The sequence below is a fragment of the Dendrobium catenatum genome, unplaced genomic scaffold (assembly GCF_001605985.2).
Source record: "Dendrobium catenatum unplaced genomic scaffold, ASM160598v2 fragScaff_scaffold_853, whole genome shotgun sequence".
NCBI lineage: Eukaryota > Viridiplantae > Streptophyta > Magnoliopsida > Asparagales > Orchidaceae > Dendrobium > Dendrobium catenatum.
The window spans coordinates 2,794,657-2,812,922 of NW_021319315.1; the positions used below are offsets into that span (position 1 = coordinate 2,794,657).

Genomic DNA, 18,266 nt, shown 5'->3' on the forward strand with positions numbered 1-18,266 from the left:
TTTTTCTTACGTTTTCTCCTTCGTATTCTCTCAGATTCCACTGTTTTTGGCTGTTTTTACTGTGTGGACAGCAGTTTTCATCCTAGATCTATTGGGTTTTGGTGAGAAACACTTGGAAATCCAAGTGTTTCCTATCAGAAGCCTTAGTGCCGGCGGCAATGAGGAGGAGGGAGAGGGTTAGGGGGAGATTCAATGCTTTCCAAATAAGTGAAATCAAGTAAGAGGGAAACTAATAGCTCTACTCCCAATGAAATTTGAATTGGATTCAAATCTAAAATCTTTCCTTATTTGGAATATTGCAAATATGAAAAGTTTTTGAATTTCAAATTTTGAAATTCAAAAAATCAGTAACTCCTTTATTTATTGCTAGGTCACAATCAAAGAGCCATTATGATGATTGACATGTTCATCATGGCTTGGGGCAAGGTGGTGGCAGGCGGCCAAAGGATGAAGAGGGGGCTTGCCGTCTGGTTTGGGGGTTTCTTGATGGAGCTTGGGTTGTAGTGGAGGAAGCTAGTGGATAAAGCGGTGGATGAATGGATCTAGGGTAGGGCTTGGCGTGGGGAGGAGGAAAAAAAGAGTTGAAGAAGAAAACAATAAGATAAAATAAACCACGAGTCGAGGACGCTTCCAACGACTAGCGGGTATTGCTTTTGCCCTCACCTTGGGCTTTTCATAGAACTCACATAGAGATCTATGATAGTTGAACTCACCAAGAGATCAAGAACATATGAACTCACAAAGAGAACACAAAGAGAAGAATTTCATTTTCAATAATCATCATCCCCTCTCCAAGAGGAGGGAGAAAGCTTAAATAGCCAAATACATGAAGAAAAAATAAAAAGACACAATTGTCCTTTAGGCAAACACATGACGAGGCCCTTAAGCAAGGGCATAAACAGAAAGAAATACAAACGACTCATAAAACATAAAATAATATATATCAAATACAATAATAATCAAAAGTAGAACGTGGTCGTAGATCAATGATCTTCTGATGCTATCAAATATTTCTGCAATTTTATTTTTATTTGAACAATAGTATATTTTTAAGTTCTTTTCTTTTTTTAGCTATCTAATGATGGAAAAGCATCCAATGAACATGGTAGGTTGTGCATAGGGCTTGGTAGACCTTTGGTTTGCTGGCTCGATTGGTCCTTTGGCTGCTGCTGGTTCACGGGTTAGTTGTTTGGAGCCTTTGGTGATAAATGGAGAAAGTTGGGGTTGAGCTCATTCCCTTAGTTGTTTGAGCTGAAGTTTAGTAGCTCATTAATGTTCAAAAGGTGGCTCATTATGAAGGATTCAATTTTGGGGTGGACTTGTCCCTTCTCCTTCCCCTTCTTGTCTCTTGGGAACCCGTGGCTTGTTTTAAATGATGGTTGAATTCCGTGCCTTGAATTCATGTGGGGTTGTTGTTTCCGAGCATTGTCTCCTTGGTTCCTTCATCGGCTGCTGGTTTTCCGAGCCTGGGGAAGTTTCCGTGGCTTTGGCGCCTTGGTTCCGTGCGGCCTCCTTGATTCCTGTGGTTTGCTCCTTCGGTTTCTTAAGCTGGGCTGGTTTTCCGTGAAAAGCAAATGGGAAATTCCATAAACTTGGTGCTTGGGTTCTTATGGAAAATTAATGTATGTGACTAATGGTATTCTCCTATCTTGCCTATAAATATGAGAAGTTATTGTGAAGGAAGAGAGTTGATTATTTGAGCATATTTTCTATTGACCTGCGGGTTATTGGAAAAGCTAGCGAGCTTGTTCCATTCTTCTTTCTCATCCCCTCCGCAAATCTTGCGAGCTCTTTCCAACCTTTCGTCTTGGCTTCTAACCTCTTTCGTCTCTCCGCGAGTTCCACTCCATCTGTATCCTTCTTCTTGAGCTTTGGTGGTGATTGTTGGTTGACTTGAAAGCATTTGTTGGGAGAATTGGATGATCTTGCAGTGGTGGACCATCGCTAGCACTATGCACTTATCTTATTTAACCTACAATTCGATGCATGTGAGGAACCCGCTCTGACGGTTGTCTGAGGATAGCGTTGCTTTTTCTTTCTTTGTTTCTTTAAAATCTCTTAGTGTTTTCTTGTTGGATTTTGAATGTTTTAGTTGTTTGCTACTATTTTAATAGAATCTGGTTTAATTTCTATCCACTGTTCTCTTTGTGTCGCTTTTCTTGCTTGTGTGTCTACATCATCTTCTGATGTCCTCATCATATTTAACTAAGCAAAACTCATGAATACACTCTCCCATAGTTACCGAAAGAAATCATATTAATGGTATTTCATATTCAAACATATTTTTTTATAATTATTTTATGTTATATGCAATGTTTAAAATGGCATGCACCGCACCGTGTACTGTGTCATAGTTCTAAGAAAAATTTTACGCCATGGTGTGTTATTCATCATTGACAAGTATGATCCTACTTCTATAAATAGAGAATTAGAGGGCTGTTTTTTAGATAAATAATTTTTTATTTGGAAAAAAAATTACACGTCAAATTTCCGTCATCTGATTCATGAAGTCATCCCTTTATCACCCCTTTGATTTTCATCTAACAACCATCCCCTAGAGCCTAAGCGTTCAACCAAAAATAGCAAGATCGCAGTTTAATTGCCACCGGTTTCCAAAAAATGCTCATTTAATGTATCGTGCTTGTAACGTGGTAAATCTTTGTGATTAAAGAATTTTTTTCTTCCCCTGGCAAACATAATTTGAAACCTTTAATCAACTAGTGCTAGGTACTATTACCATCACAATCATAATGCTACTCATAGTCTTGGACACCAATATCCTTAAGAATAGGATGATCATGAGTGAACAACACATTAGGAGGATCAAGATCAATGACCTTGCAAGTAGATGAGGTCCCAACCACATCCATATGGCTAAGGACAATGAAGGAAGGCTCTGATTCCATGAAAGGATCTAAAGTTTGTTCTAAGCTATGAGTGTAAGCCGAAACATAAATAAGAAAAACTACATCTACTACGCTTGAAGGAAAAGGCTGATCATTCGAATGCTCCTATTCTTCATGAGTAAGGACCAATAAAAGATAATTTTCTCAGCACAGGTGAGCCTTAAAACAGTTTGAATTGTTTTAACGAAGAACAACCCAAAGGTATGTCTTTAACTTTAATCTTCTACCAATGCACACATGAGAATGAATCAATCCAAACCATCTTTTGAAGAGGAATAGTAACATACATCTCAATGAGGCCCTTAGCCGCTACGGGAAATCGGAACATCCACCTACATAAGTGATGCAGGTGAGCCATACCCCCATACAGGCACATGATGCTTCAGTTCCCCTCCAATCAGCTGTATGAATTTCTTAGTTTTCCCTCCCATGGTTGATGAAAATATGCTTTGTTTTTCCCCCCTTGGTGCTTCGGTTTTCCCTCCTGCTTAGCAATTGTGCTGTTGCTTCTTTTTTTTTCCCTTGATGCTTTGGTTTTCCCCTATTTTTGGGGCTGTTTTGATGCTCCGGTTTCCCCACGGCGGGTGCCCCTTCGGATTCAATTTTACCTCAAATTTTGAGGAGTTTTTATGATTGTTTTGGGAGGTGCATCAACTCCCTATATTTATTGTTCTTTCCCTTTATTTTCTCCCCAATAAAAAGGGTTGTTTGAGAGAGATGGAGAGTTTATGATTGATGATTTGTGGAATGTAAAACCTGTGAGTTTTCTAGCTTGCGAGCTAGCCTCCTTTCCCCTTCCCCTCAATTATTTCTTCTCAGTCTTCTAACCCCTTCTTCTCTATCCACGGTTCCCGCCTCATTATTTCGTGAGTGAGGCGGTGGGTAAGTCGGTGGGCGAATCATCGTGTCCGATCGGGTATGTCGGTAGATTTTGGTCGGTGATTTTGCCGTTACAGTCAACACGAGCTAGCCTCCTTTCCCCTTCCCCTCAATTATTTCTTCTCAGTCTTCTAACCCCTTCTTCTCTATCCACGGTTCCCGCCTCATCTGTATCTTTCTTCTCTTTAAAAATGACAAGTTGAAAGGTAGTTGCATCGTGTCTTGTCCTATTATAATTTGAGGTGGCTTCTAAGAGTTGTTAGAAGCTTTGTTGTGTCCTATTTAGTGTGTTTTGTCATTTTAAATGAAGACAAATCTTATTATTTTGCAATCTTAATGTTTTTTTTTTTTTTTCATCAAAAAGTTTACAAAAAATAGAACCTAAATAATATAAAGTGGATTGATTGAAGTAGTGAACTAAATCGGAGTGGCAGATGGTTCCTCAGATATATCAAAGTGAAGAAACCACTTTAACATAAGAATTGGATAGCCATTCATTCAGTAAGATCATAGTGAGAAAAGTCTAGGGTAATTTACTTCTAGAAACAATTTGATAAGAATATGAAATGGATTAAGATGAACGACAAAAGGATCACCAATCTAATCAAATGACATAAACCTATGTATAATCTCAAGTCTAAAACAACAAAAGAAAAACTTACTCGCAATAGAGAAAAAGCAAATATGTTATTTGAAATTCCCGGTTTCCGAGAAAATAAGAGCAGATTTATCATGAAGAGTGAAAGGTGCCTATGTTGAGGAGGTCTAATCCTTCCTAAACAAAAAATGGGAAATAATTGGATGATTGGCACTCTGAAGCCATCTTCTCCAAACTTCTGCAAATAAGGTTAGGTTTTTATGAAGTATAGAAATTAATCCATATTATCATCAGATGGGACTAAGGCCAATATAGACATAAGCTGGGCATAATGCCAGTTATAGATATCAGATGAGCACAAAGCCCATTTCAAATATTAAATCTATGTAAATCTAGAGAAATTCACGATATTATATGGTTATATATACTATGGTTGGTGCAAACATTTAATTTAGAAACTAAGGATTATACCGCTTTGGAAAAATTTTGTCATTCTCAACGGATTGTGATATATTCTTATCGAGCATGACATAGAAAATAATATATTATCCCGAAGGATAAAAATATTATTTCATTATGGACTCAATAATAAAACTCACAATTTTATATTTTTAACAGAGATTTTCTCCTATTTAATATTTGGTTGAATATGGTTTATTTTATTCAGGGATACATACACCATAAGGGCAAGTCCCTATGGTTAATTACATCTCAATTATTCGTTACTTGAGAATACTTTTGATTAGACTAGTGATTTCTTTGTAATTATTAAAACATTGGCTAATATTTTCATCTTTTGAATTTAAGAAGCTCAGGGGTGATTTGGTCTTTGGGAATTTTAGAAATGCCTGTTTTTTCTCGGTTTGTGCACTTGCTTTTGCTTGGGTTAATTACATCTCAATTTTAGAAGATTGCTCTCTCACTTAACTTTATTTGGATATAACGCACGCAAGAAGCATGAATCAACCAAATACCTTATGCTCCTCTTTCGATTTTGGATGCACGAAGGAAGAAGACGCCGTCCTCTCACTCAACTTCCTCTATACACGAAATAACCCTTGCTATGCTTGATATGATCTCCTACTACCCAATCCCTGCTATAGCCATAGAAATCGGTGGATTTGACGTGAAGACAGCACGCAAGGAGCGAATTCCAAGTTAATCTCAAACCTAGATTTAGATTTCCTGATTAGGGAAGTCAATTGAGTCCATATTTGATCAATTGGGCTAAAATTGAGCACGAATCGAGTTCGATTCATACCGATTTGGGTCGATCCGAGTCCATTTGATTTTAAATGGATTTAATTAAGTTTAATTGGAACCCAATTTGAGTCCGATTGAAATCGATTTGGGTTTGACGAGGCTCAATTGAATTGATCAAGCTAAATCGGGTCTGTTTGGGCCCAATTCGACTCGATCCGGGTTGGGTCGACATGAAAATTGTGTCAACATGCTCGAGTAATTTGCCATTAAGTGCAAATTATGCTAGGTTGAATAATCCTTTTGGACAACATCAAACTAAATTTGATCATTTTGTTATGATTGGATTTGATTTTGAATAGGATTATATTTACTTTTTAATTTTAGCATGTTCAAGATCAAACATATAGCGCATTGGATCGAAAAAAGTTATGAAAATCCTGAAGGTTCGAGTTAAAGTATACAGCCTACCACCATATATATATATATATATAGTAATCTTTGTAACCCTATTTCTAAAAATGGGGATTTATAGCTTATATTTAGAATAATTGAATGTTAGTGAACAAAGTTAATTATGAGTCCAATTGAGAGTTCTCTTGATCCAAGTAATATAGTCTTGTGGTATGTTGTCATAAGCGCATCATTTTATGTTGTAATCAGTATTCTAAGGTGATGTGTTTGTTCTACATAATTCTAAGATTGATTTTAATGCACTGTCCATTTTAACATTGTCATGCTCAATGTTGTATTAGTGATGCCAAGATACTTAGGCCTTTATCCACCTTAGTTACATGTACATATAGATTTCTTTTGAATGGTTACGCCGTGTTTGGATGCTTGAAATTTGAGTTAAAGGAAATGAATGAAAAGTGCTGAAACGCTCAAATCATTAACTGCAAATTAACAATCAACCAACAAATTGCTGAGATTTCATTTCCTTTCTTTCACCTTCCTTAAATCCAAGCAAGGCCCTAATGAACGTTTTAAGGAAAAATCCCCTTGTAATTATTGTACTGCCTTCCTTTGTGCTCGGGTGGTGACACATCCTCCGTAGTTGCCAAGTGCTTCCTAGATCCAAATTGAGTATGTGGGTCACCTCCATGCTATATGCCAGGAGTTTATCATCGTTTTTCATGTCAGAAATGCCAACTTGCAAAATCTAATTGAAGAAATATATAAAAACACTAGGAAGTAGAAACAGCTGAATATAACTATGAGACTTTTAATCCTACGCGGTAAGCAAAATACTATACAAATGAAGTCAGGACCTTGTCAGCCAACCGTTGTATAGGAGCTTCCTTTGCCTGTGCCTCTTCCACCAAGCGAACTATATCTCCCATCACAGTCTCACCACCTGGCCTTTTAACTTCTATGGTAAGTCTACCATTTAAGTTGATACTTCCAGCTGTCACTTCATTCTGGTAAAAGGAAATAAACTAAAGTCAAGCAAAAAGGTAATACTTCCAAGATGAGAATTTGTACTGACTATAACAGTTCCATTAAGTTCACGGGAGGGAGCCAAACATTAAATAGAAACAATACATGGTAAATATACAGGAAAACAGAAAGGAGTACCCCAGGTAACTTAGTTACGGGCATGGGCTCCCCAGTGAAGCTTGACTCATCAACAGTGCTTCTACCAGTTTTAACAATTCCATCTGCAGGTATGCGGTCCTGTACAATACGAATGGGAAGATGATTAAGAGGTGTGTTATACCAAGTATATCCCGAGCATCAAACAACAAAAGTTAATTCTAATTATCCATATATATATAAGGAAAGGAAACAATTCAATAACGAAATAATTATCGTTATACATTAATTCTTGTATGATTTCATTTAAAATCATCCCAAAAGGAAGTAAGGAACTCTCTCAGCATTCTCAAAATGTATTCAAATACAGTATTCACCATAAAATACAAAATCAATGTGCAGCAAGAACAAGAAAAACAAGCAGACTAATTATATTTATAAGAATAAAATGAAAAGTACATTTAACTCACTCCAGGAAACACAACAATTTGATCTCCAACAGCAAGGCTGCTGCATGGAACTTCGGTAGTATAAGATGATTCTCCCAAACCGCTGTCAACAATAAGGCGTGCCATTGTAGGAAGAATATTTAAAAGTCCAGTCATGTCACTAGTAGCTTTAATTTTTGCTCTCTGTTCAAGGTTTTTGCCTAACAATACAAAAGCTATCAACATTATTGGTTCCTCAAAAAATGTCCTCCATCCCTGCATGAGTAAGGCCATGTTAAAAAAACTCCACTTATAACATAAGAGTAGAACTGAATTAAAAAAAAAAATCAACCGATTGAAATAGACAACAGAAAAAATTAGGCCAAGCCTAGGTTACAAGTACATTGATACTTAATAAGTTAATATTGACCAAAACAAATATTAAATGAAGAAATTAAATCAAAATTAAATGACTTAAAATGATAACAATAGAAACATAAATAAGATTGAGATTAATGTCATGCAGTAAATTTTCTACTTCAATTATCATGCTTCAGTTGGCAATTAATTTGGTATGTTGTTATGCAGGTGGAAATGATTGGTTCCTGGCATCACTTTCCAGCAAAGAACCTGAATGAAGAATTAAGAAGAAATAATTATCAAGTTCAGGTTGCTTACATTAGCTGGACATAGTTTGGCTAAAAAAATGGAAAATAAATAACCTTCTTATGGTGACTCCATCTAAATTTGTTGCCACCGCTGCTGGAACCATGGACAGAAAATTGCTTCCAACCAGCCTTTCAATTACTTTTTTAAAGGTTGGGGTGTTGGGTGGGGGTGGTGGAAAGCAGGTATTATCACTAAGCACTGAATCTGAAGTAGTTATTGTAAATACCTAAATTTTTTATAGAATTTGCATCAAAGCTAGTGAGGATAATTGTACTTAAGAAATAGCTCCAAATATATAGCATGGAAGATGGTAATTAATACCTAATACAGGAGAAATTTTTCTATAAAGAATCCACTCACTGACTTGGTGTTTCCTAGAGTACTAAAGGATGATCAGTAATAAACTCAGACAGGCATCAGCATTGCCCATTAGTTAGATTTGGCAACATGAAGCCTTCTTTAACAGCATAAGAAGCCTTATTGAGGCCACATTAAGACTGGCCCAGACACTGATAAAAGACGCAGCAACTTAAAGTTAGTTAAAGGGTGAGATTATAACAGAGAAAAATGATATGACAAGGCCAATTAACTAGAATCGCTGAAGTATAAAGAAAAACGTAAAAGAGCGAATGCATGAAGTATGGGAAAACAACAAAAGAGATTAAGAGCTCAATTGGATTTTCTTAAAGCCTGATCAAAAGCTGGAGAATCAAAATAAATTTTATTGTGATTACGTCCTCGTATAATAAGAAGTACTTGAGACCACCAATCCACCAAAATATCATCACTGATACTACTCCAGTCAAAATCTTCCAATAAGGAAACATCATGATCATCTATATCTTCACTAATTAAAGGAGAGGAGGTATAGCCACAATCAGAGAGTAAAAATGTATACTCATTTGCCAAAACAGCATTGATTTGCAAATATTTACCAAATATAGAACCCAAAGAATATAAAACTAATTGGTTTAAGAAATAAAATCAAAGTTGAGGAAAAGTAACCCAAACAGAGGTAATTATTGGTTCCCCGAATGCATCAAAGTGATCTTATTATTGTTTTCACAAATGCATCAAAATGAAAGACCACTTGAACATAGGCATCAGAAAGCCATTGATATAGTATATATGTTTAGAGAAGAGTCATATATGGTGTGCATTTGACTATTTGAGGATAATCTTATAATGATGTTACCAAAATAAATAAATATAACTGAATAGTTACCAAGTAAATAATTCACAAGAATTTATGAATGGCATCCACGCTGAGACAACCCAATCAAAATTTGCCTATGATAGGTAAAGAGAGTGGTCTCCCAAGCTCAGTGATTTCCTCCTCAAAGGAGATTAAGCGCAAGTTTCTTTGGAAAAGAATATTGTTTCTTATGTTGAGATGGAATGGAGTTTAAATTAAAAAATAAAGAAAATTGAGTAAATGAAGAGTGTTTCCATCCATAATCCGATGATTCACTCATCATTTTAGCAAAAGAATGATGAATGTGAACACCAAGAGGAGCAATATTTGAAGAATTGATGTTAAGAGGAGCATCAGAACTAACAGAAACCATTGACACAGGAGACAGGCTAACAAGGAGGAACCACCATGCTCCTAGGAACATCCAAAGAGTGAGGCAACTGCGAAAGAATTGAGACTAACGAGAGGAAGAGCAACCAAATAGAGGCGAGGATAAGAGTGGCACGAATTTATAACTGGGGAAGAATGTCACTCATAGAGGAGAGGAGCTGTCGGTGAGGTAGAAAGAGCGCATGGTTGAAACCCTAGGCAAACAAATAATAGCCATTAGGCTCTGCATACACATGTAATAGTTGGCTGGATCGACTCAGCCGAACCAGCCCAACTGATTTGATCAAAGGGGCTGGCGAGCAGGCGGTCGAGCAAACTACAATGAAGCAGGCGCGTAGGCGAGCAGATCAAGCAGATGGAACACAACTTTTGGGTTGGAATCAAACGTGACTCCTCATGCGAACAAGGTCGAATTTGCTCGGTTAGGAAGAGTCGAAAATAGAGGAGAGGAAGAGAGAAGTTCTTGAGCTAGTAGCATGCGGTTTTCCCTGTTCGACGCAAAGGGAGGAAAGTGTTCAATGAGGTAGAGCTACGTGTATTTCCGTGCGTTCACTGGAAGACGGGGAAGAGAAGTTTGTGTGATCTAAGAGGAAGTCAAAGGCAGAGGAAAGGGGGGTACACGTGCATAGATTTTGCTCCCATTCGACGAAGTTAGAGACAGAGGAAAAAGAGGAAGTTGAACAATAACGACAAGTTTGTGGCTTCGATCGAAGAAAGTAGTGAGAGCCTGAGAGGTGAATCATAGGAAGATTTTGATGTTTCTGCAAGCAATAGGAGGGGGAAGACAAATTGAAAGACCTGTTCGAAGACAAAGAGGAGCATATATAGTGTAAATAGGAAATTGTATAGGGAAGAAAAGAATATGTGTTGATCTATGAGAAGAAAATTATGATTCAAATATGTTAATTTAACTTATACAATTGTATGTACGGAGAAGAGGAAGAATATGTATTGATCTATGAGAACTCGACTCAATAAGGAAGACTGAAGGATAGCAATACAATTTAATTTAATCATTTCAATTCTTTTATATGTTGGTTAAAACTGCAAATGTTAGTTTAGGCGGTGATAAAATTGAGCAGTTTAGTCGAGGTAAAATATTGAGGCAAATCAATGTTTTCTCAAAATTAAAGTAAGAGTTAAATTAATATCATTAATTTAATTAAAAAATTTAATGTAGAAAGAGTAAAATTTTTAATGTAGAAAGAGTTCAATTAGCTATGTAAATTGGTGTAATAATTAGGTTGTGCATTGAGGACAACTAAGAACTTAAGAAAATATTGAAGTGAGAAGTTCAATTTTACAAAAGGAAGTAAGGTAGGTGAGGGTGATTATATTTTCTATTTTATAGCAATTACAACTCTATTATTGATACATTGCATTAATTGATATGAAGCAGTTTCACAACTTTATTTTTAAGGTAGCTTTTTTAAAGTAAATTATGGAAAAGCAATGTAGCAATTTTTATCCAAACAAGGTGCCCATAGTTTTCTACAGTAAAAAATAATAATAATAATAATAACTAAATAAGGCCTGAAATAACTCATAGTTCCAAGAAAGTCATTTCTGGCTTTCATAATGCTGTGATTTTTCTTAAAACAGTTGACACTCCCTGTTAAATGCATAAAGCTAATTATGATATCCTAAACCGTATAATCAGACAACAAGACACATTATCAAATATAATCTAAGTCTAAAACTCAAAACTAAAGATTTATTTATTTTTTCCATCTTAAAGCACTAGCATGTTATACCAATAATATATTTGAAGTAAATTCCATTAAGTGCCCCAAGATGTGGAGAAATTATTCTTGGCGATCACCGAACGCATCACATCATTTTTTTTCTATGTACCGCGCGTCCTGATTTGCCTCTGAACAGTTCGGTGACCGCACAGAATAATTTCTCCGAAATGTGTGTCCACTTTATATTGGTCCCTTCCTCATTGATCGAATTAACCTATCAAATGAGCCCTTCTATAAAATTTCATCATTAAGAGATGAAAATTAACGAGTTGACCACATATAAGGTATGATGAGGCTTTCTCCAACCTATGCTTCCTATCCAAAACATATTTGTGGATTCGGAGGTCAATATCTCTCTCTTTATCACTTTCTTCCGTTGTATCAATAATTTTATGATAGTATATTTGACAATCAATTGTTTGTTTAATCATCCCATAGTATTCATAATTATATTTAATACAACAAGGAGTGATGTAATTTCTAAAAGTTCCAACATTATTATGCTACACTTGTTAACCCATAAGATCCTGACAGAACTTCAAGATATTACATTCACCCTTTCTTATAAAATTTTGTTCTTGAAATTTCTATTATTAAACTCATAACTTAAAACTATTATGTTAGACCAATCCAACTGGTCCATATAGGACTGGCTCACGCAAACAGAGGCTAAAGAGTTCCGCCTCTCCTATACGCGCCGACCAAACCACCCAATCCAACGGAGCTGTTTAGGAAGGAATTTTGAAGGACTTAGGAGGAAAATTTGAATGTAGGGACTGTTTAGAGATTTTCTTTTGGATTGTATGCATTAAATAGTTTGTTTTCCTAGAGTTAGAGCATCTTGAATTTGGCTTAAATTTGATATCTCTTAGGTTTTTGGACTCTAGCAACGTCTAGAGTTTTGGGAGATATAGATCCTCCCTCGAATAGAGGATCAATTGTATCTTTGTATTTTCTAATTCCCTTTCATCAAATAATATAAATTATCTACTTTGTGGAGAATTTTTGTTGTTTTCCAAAGATTGATAGGAATTACTTGAGATCTACAAGTGTTTTTTGTCAAATTAATATCAGAGTAATTTCCTAGGCTGAAATAGAAGTCTTCCTCGCTGGCTGTACAGCTACGTTCCGTATCTGATCTTGTTGTTTTTGCTGATTGGAGGCCAAATTTTGCATCAAACTTGTTGCTCTTCAGTATTGGAGCCTAAATCCAGGTTACCATGGCAGGACGAAAAGTATAAGTGTTGGAAGGGGAGATCGGACAATTAAAAGCTGAAATTTCATATCTCCACACTCAACTTTCAGATGTCAAAAAGCAAATTTCAACCATCCACGAGAAGATGGATATAAATTTTTCTAGCATGGGAGATGTTGAAGAAGTTGCTCGATAGCCAATCCAAAACAGCATCATAAGAGGCAAGGGAAACCTCCAACAACCCAGGAAGTGGGGAAAATTATAATCCAATAAGGCAAAGGGAAGATCAAGAGATGGACTCGAAAGAGATAAGAGAGAATACCTCCCCTAGAGCCTATTCCTAGGGAAGAGTCGAGTAGAGGGTATGTGGAGAGGCAAGAGGGGGTTGGGCATGAGTGGAGCGGTGTTGAATTTGAAAGAGGAGAGCCTGAATTTGAAAGGCGAGGACTTGATTATGATCGAAGAGTGTCGAATTTAAAAGGAGAGGGGCTGAATATGATAAAATGTGCGCTGAATTTGAAGGGAGGTGGGCTTGTGATGAAAGGTTTTGGTGCGAGCGAAGGAGGGATGATTGACACAATTGGGGGGAACCACCCTTTGGGGAATGTGAAATTTTGGAGGAAGCGGGGTTGATGGAGAAGATCTGAGAATGAGGAAACTGAAGATGCCTACTTTTTAGGAAGAGGATGCATATGGATTAGGTTCCTTGCTTCAATTGTTCATGGTAGAAATACTAAGGGCTACGTTCATTCGAACAAGTATTTGAAAGTGGTTGGATCTGAGTACTTAAAGAGACTTTTATTGATGTGGGTTTTAACAATATTTATTTTGCATTCACTTCTAGCAAACATAGCTCTCGAGTTTGTTTAGACTGAAGCAAGTTTCATTTTTACTTATCCTCCCATTGAACTTAACATTATATGAGGAAAAGTAAAATTGCAAACAATCAACTCATTAACTTTATGTAATTTTTTAGTTATTACTTACAAAAAACAAAACTAAACGTAACTTCAAAACCCTCATAAAACTGATAAAGGTGAGTTTCAAATATAGGAACTTAATATCATCCACTTGCTGCAAAACAAACACTTGAACTCGTTCTGGAACTGAGATTTTCAATAACTTGCATCAACACAAACCAAGCTCTACATATAATGGCAAACCATCTTAAAAGTTCTTATCAAGAATCCTTGCATGATATGCCTTTATAAGAAACTTCAAAAAACGACCTAAATATTGAAAGCATAAAACAAAAAGCTAGCCTCATTGCTCACGTTTAAACAGTTCTATACATGCAATTAGATTAGCAATACTTCTACAGGCCGCAGCTTACAAAAAGCAAAAAGTATGGAAGAAGGTCTTCTCCATTATAATTTAACCATCAATGTTCATGTATATTATTTCTTTAAACAAAATGTCATAAGCCCCTTGCGTATTTAGTGGATCATAACCCGAAATCATGTACGTTTTTGCTTGACACAATGTAGATTTTCCACTTTTTTTTCTTTAGATTTTGCTATTATTCAAGTAAATATTTCTATCACTGACCTATCAAAAGAATAATAACTAAATCTTTCTATCACTGACCTATCAGAAGAATGATAACTGTTTGGATAGACATGAACTTAGATCAGATTTATATCAAAATATCAAAGTCTGTTATATTCTATAAAAATTTTGAATATGCCAGATGGTCCACAACAAAAACTTTGAGAAGGATGAAACAGTTACATACCAGTTTTGGCATCAAGGAAGCTACTGCACTGACAGCAAAAGATGATAAAGCGCCTAAGCCAACTAAAGTATTCATGTTTGGTGACCCTTTGCATAGACTTTTCAATCCATCAAGAATAAGCCTTCGCCCTGGTCCAGCAAAAGTAAACAGTGACAGCGACAAATGAAATGGTGTGGAATGAAATGCATGGACCCATGAAGGTGCATTTGATCCAAGAAAATGAGAGGCATGTCCCAAAAAGCATACAGCACATAAGGCCCATGAAACTGCAAGATCTTGACCTAAAGAAAAGAAATAACTTTTGAGGACCTTTAATAGTTTACAAACTGTACAAACATACATAAATAGACAATTTTTGTAAATAAAGACCAAATAGAACTTATTGATTAGTAACAAAAATACAGTTAGCATGCTGTGTCAACCACCAAATAAAAGTACCCTAATAAAGTTAATGCGTGTTGCATATCCAAATACATACCACTTTGTTTCAAAAGCTGAAGTTTTTCATCCATCTTCCTCTCAAAAACTTTATACCAACTTTCTCTTGCAGAATCTACACAGAGAACCAGCCTTCACCACGCATGCATAATAAAATAGAGAAGTAATGTAACAAATACTATGTAATAATAGATTGAAAATTTAGAAGACCAAGACTTTATAATATTCATTAGCCTTATCACAAATAATTGGGGGTAAGCTTTGAAAAACCTTCTTTTCCATTCATATCTACTAAGTGTTAAATGTGGTGTTCACTCTAGTATACCAAAAAAATTTTATATAACTTTTAGCTTAATTTCATCTCACTCTAATCATACTTGTGCATCTTATACAACCTGATATGCATGCAAATACCTGCTAAGTTTAATTATTTAACACATTATCTTCAGTAGACACCATTCTCAAGTCCTAACATCCCTAATATAGTATCCCCCATTGTTGTTGATGATGCATACCAGACCATGGCAGAAATGCTCCCTAGAACCATAGCACCTAACTCGATGCGCACCAATTGAAAGAGGTGATAAATTAATATAAATTTTAAGATATAAAAATTAAACACTATTACATAGTGTTAAAATATAACCAAAAATATAATATAGCAGAACTGAAATAAAATAATACTCATTATATGAGAAAAAAAAAAGATAAAAGACATAAAATTAACTAAAAAGTTTGAAAAACTAGAACATGTGAGATGTAATTCATTTAAAGTAGAGAAATAAAAGTCAAATCCATAAAAGCATAAACCAAACTAATAATTCTCATCATCACTAACAAAACTAGTCCCCATCGCCATCTTGATGTAGAACAGGCCACCAATCAAGCTAAGCCACCTCACAAAAGCCTAATTAGCCATAGGCCAATTACAAAGAATTAAATCAAGCCATAGTAGAACTAAATTGAACCCACTTTATGCCAAATTTCTTTTAATTTTAATTTGATTTATTTTATTAGATTCAGTTGTCTTCTTTTGAATAATGGATGTTTTGAATTGGAATGTTTGTTAGTATTGCATATGATTAGATTTACTTTCAAATTATTGGTCTAACCTTGTAACCCTAATTCCATCAATTAGAGACCCACCATTTCAAATTTATTATAGTTAATTGAGAAATGAATGAAATTTGATTATTTGTAAAACTACTCTAGTGCTCTTAAGATACAATTTGTGCATATTAAGTTTCTCCTAGCCCTCACCATCAATTTTGACATGAAGTTCCTAAATTCTGCTTTTTGAAAATCCCAAATTGTTTTCTTTGCTAACTTGATTCCTCACATTCTTATAATTCACCCGCAAACCCTATCACCACCCCACAGCATATATGTGCACTCCGCATGCTAGCAAAACTTATTGCACTACTCGCAAGTCGTGACCGACAACCCCCATGCCAGCAACGCCTTGTAATTAGCTACACCCGCAATCTAAAGCTTGCAACCTCGCGCTTACAGCACCATGCTTACTACTAGCTACAGCCTACTCCGCATTTGCACACTACATCAACCTCAACTCATCTATTCTAAACAGCCAGGTGTTCTTCCATTGTACATTGCAATTTCCCAGCGCATCTAGCCTGACAGACTCCATTATAGTGACTCTGTCCTTCGCCACACAATCTCACTCCAATCAACATCATTAACTACTAAAATCCCTATTACTGGTATTTACCATACATGCTGAAGTGAGCGACCTCCTGCACTCATGCCCAACTACTTCAGCCACTTGTCACTAACTATCAACCTTGACGGCCATAAGGAGATCTTTTACCTATAAGGATATCACAACTCCTGGCATTTAACACTTCTAAGATAAGGCATAAACTCCGCTAATATTAGAATACTTGCATATTTGTAACAAATCGTGTAAGTCAACAATATAATGATTAGTTAATCTCCATAAAATATCCAAGTCATAGTCATACAATTACATCGCTAGGTGAGATTTACATGTGAGTAAACTTAGTACTCCATTAAGATTATTCTATTTAATGCCAAATCATCTAGAATTGAGTTAATTTATGCATACTCATTGAAATTCATTTTATAGTGGAAGGAAATTAATTATTTAATAGTAATATTTGCTAATTTGCTTCTGATAAAATCATTTAGATATCATATTATGTTGTTGCATCATTATTGTTTGCAATCATGACACTCACTTCAAAATAAATCAGATGATTTTGAAGATCTTGTCTAAATGATCAATTTAAAGAGTAGATTGCCCATTGCCCATAGCCAATCGGTGATGATGAAAAGAGTAGCATCTTTAGAAAATAAACTTAGACAAAGCACCCATAAACTAGAGAATAGTATGATCACCTTAAAAAATGATATAAACTTATTTCCACAAATAGCGGCAAAAAAAGAATTGACTAGTAAACCAGCAACGATGCAACAAAACATCAATCATCCAAATAACGCAAGGTTTGCTTTGAGAATTCTTGATAAGTTATTTGAGGATTTTGACCAACAATAATTTTTATTTTAAACAAATGTGCTGAAAATACTAATTAAAATTTAGAATCATACTCAAAAGTCTCTTTCATTGTGAGTTTAATATTTAATGCCTCAATTATGCATTTTAATTAGTTATGGAGCACATCGACATATTATTGTGTCATTAATGATTTTTATTCAAATAAAAATAAACTCAAATTGCTTCAAAGACAATTTATTTTGACTTGAGATCGCTTAACTTGCTGAATCACTTCATGTCCTTCAGAACTTTTTTTTTTTTTTTGTACATGAGCTCCAAAAACACAGTCATTGCCAAATCCCAAGTTCTAGATGAGAAAAGTGGATCGATGTGTTAGGTAGTCAATAACTAGTATAAAATTATCGAATAATCATGAAATGAATCCTTTAATACTCTGTGTTAATACTAGAGTGTTCCCTGAAACGATGCATTGTACAATCTGAATACAACGAGAAGTGTGTGAAGGTCGTTGCAACGGTGCTCGGGTGCAATGTTAAACAAGCAAGGATTCTCACATCAGGGATGGATGTGGTCAAGAAGCTTAGTTCATGAAATTAGAATTAAAATAGGAACTTAGAATATAAGTTCACTTACATGCAAATTAATATAATTGATTCATATGAAGATAAATATTCTATGCATTCAGGAAACTAAATGGGTTGGAGAGAAAACTAAGGAGATTGATAGTATAGGATTAAACTATTGTATTTAGATATGAGTCATATTAGAAATGATGTATGAGTGATTATATATAAAAGTTTAAAAGATGATTTTGTTGAAATTAACAGAATTGGAGATATAATTATAATTTTAAAA

At 35.4% G+C, this 18,266-nt stretch overlaps 1 protein-coding gene across 2 annotated transcripts in view; it reads right to left on the minus strand.

Moving 5' to 3' along the window:
* The window catches only part of LOC110110359 (copper-transporting ATPase PAA1, chloroplastic), a 52,376-nt gene that overhangs the window by 31,796 nt on the left and 2,314 nt on the right, over nucleotides 1–18,266 (minus strand). Inside the window, exons 4-8 of one of the 2 annotated variants that reach the window (XM_020841784.2) lie at nucleotides 14,955–15,029; nucleotides 14,477–14,604; nucleotides 7,590–7,823; nucleotides 7,162–7,260; nucleotides 6,855–7,004 (exon numbers count right to left, since the gene is read on the minus strand). In XM_020841784.2, the coding sequence (XP_020697443.1) occupies nucleotides 6,855–7,004; nucleotides 7,162–7,260; nucleotides 7,590–7,823; nucleotides 14,477–14,604; nucleotides 14,955–15,029 (686 nt within the window). Of the gene's footprint in view, nucleotides 1–6,854; nucleotides 7,005–7,161; nucleotides 7,261–7,589; nucleotides 7,824–14,476; nucleotides 14,758–14,954; nucleotides 15,030–18,266 lie in introns of both variants that reach the window. The other variant, XM_020841782.2, reaches the window with a different exon arrangement.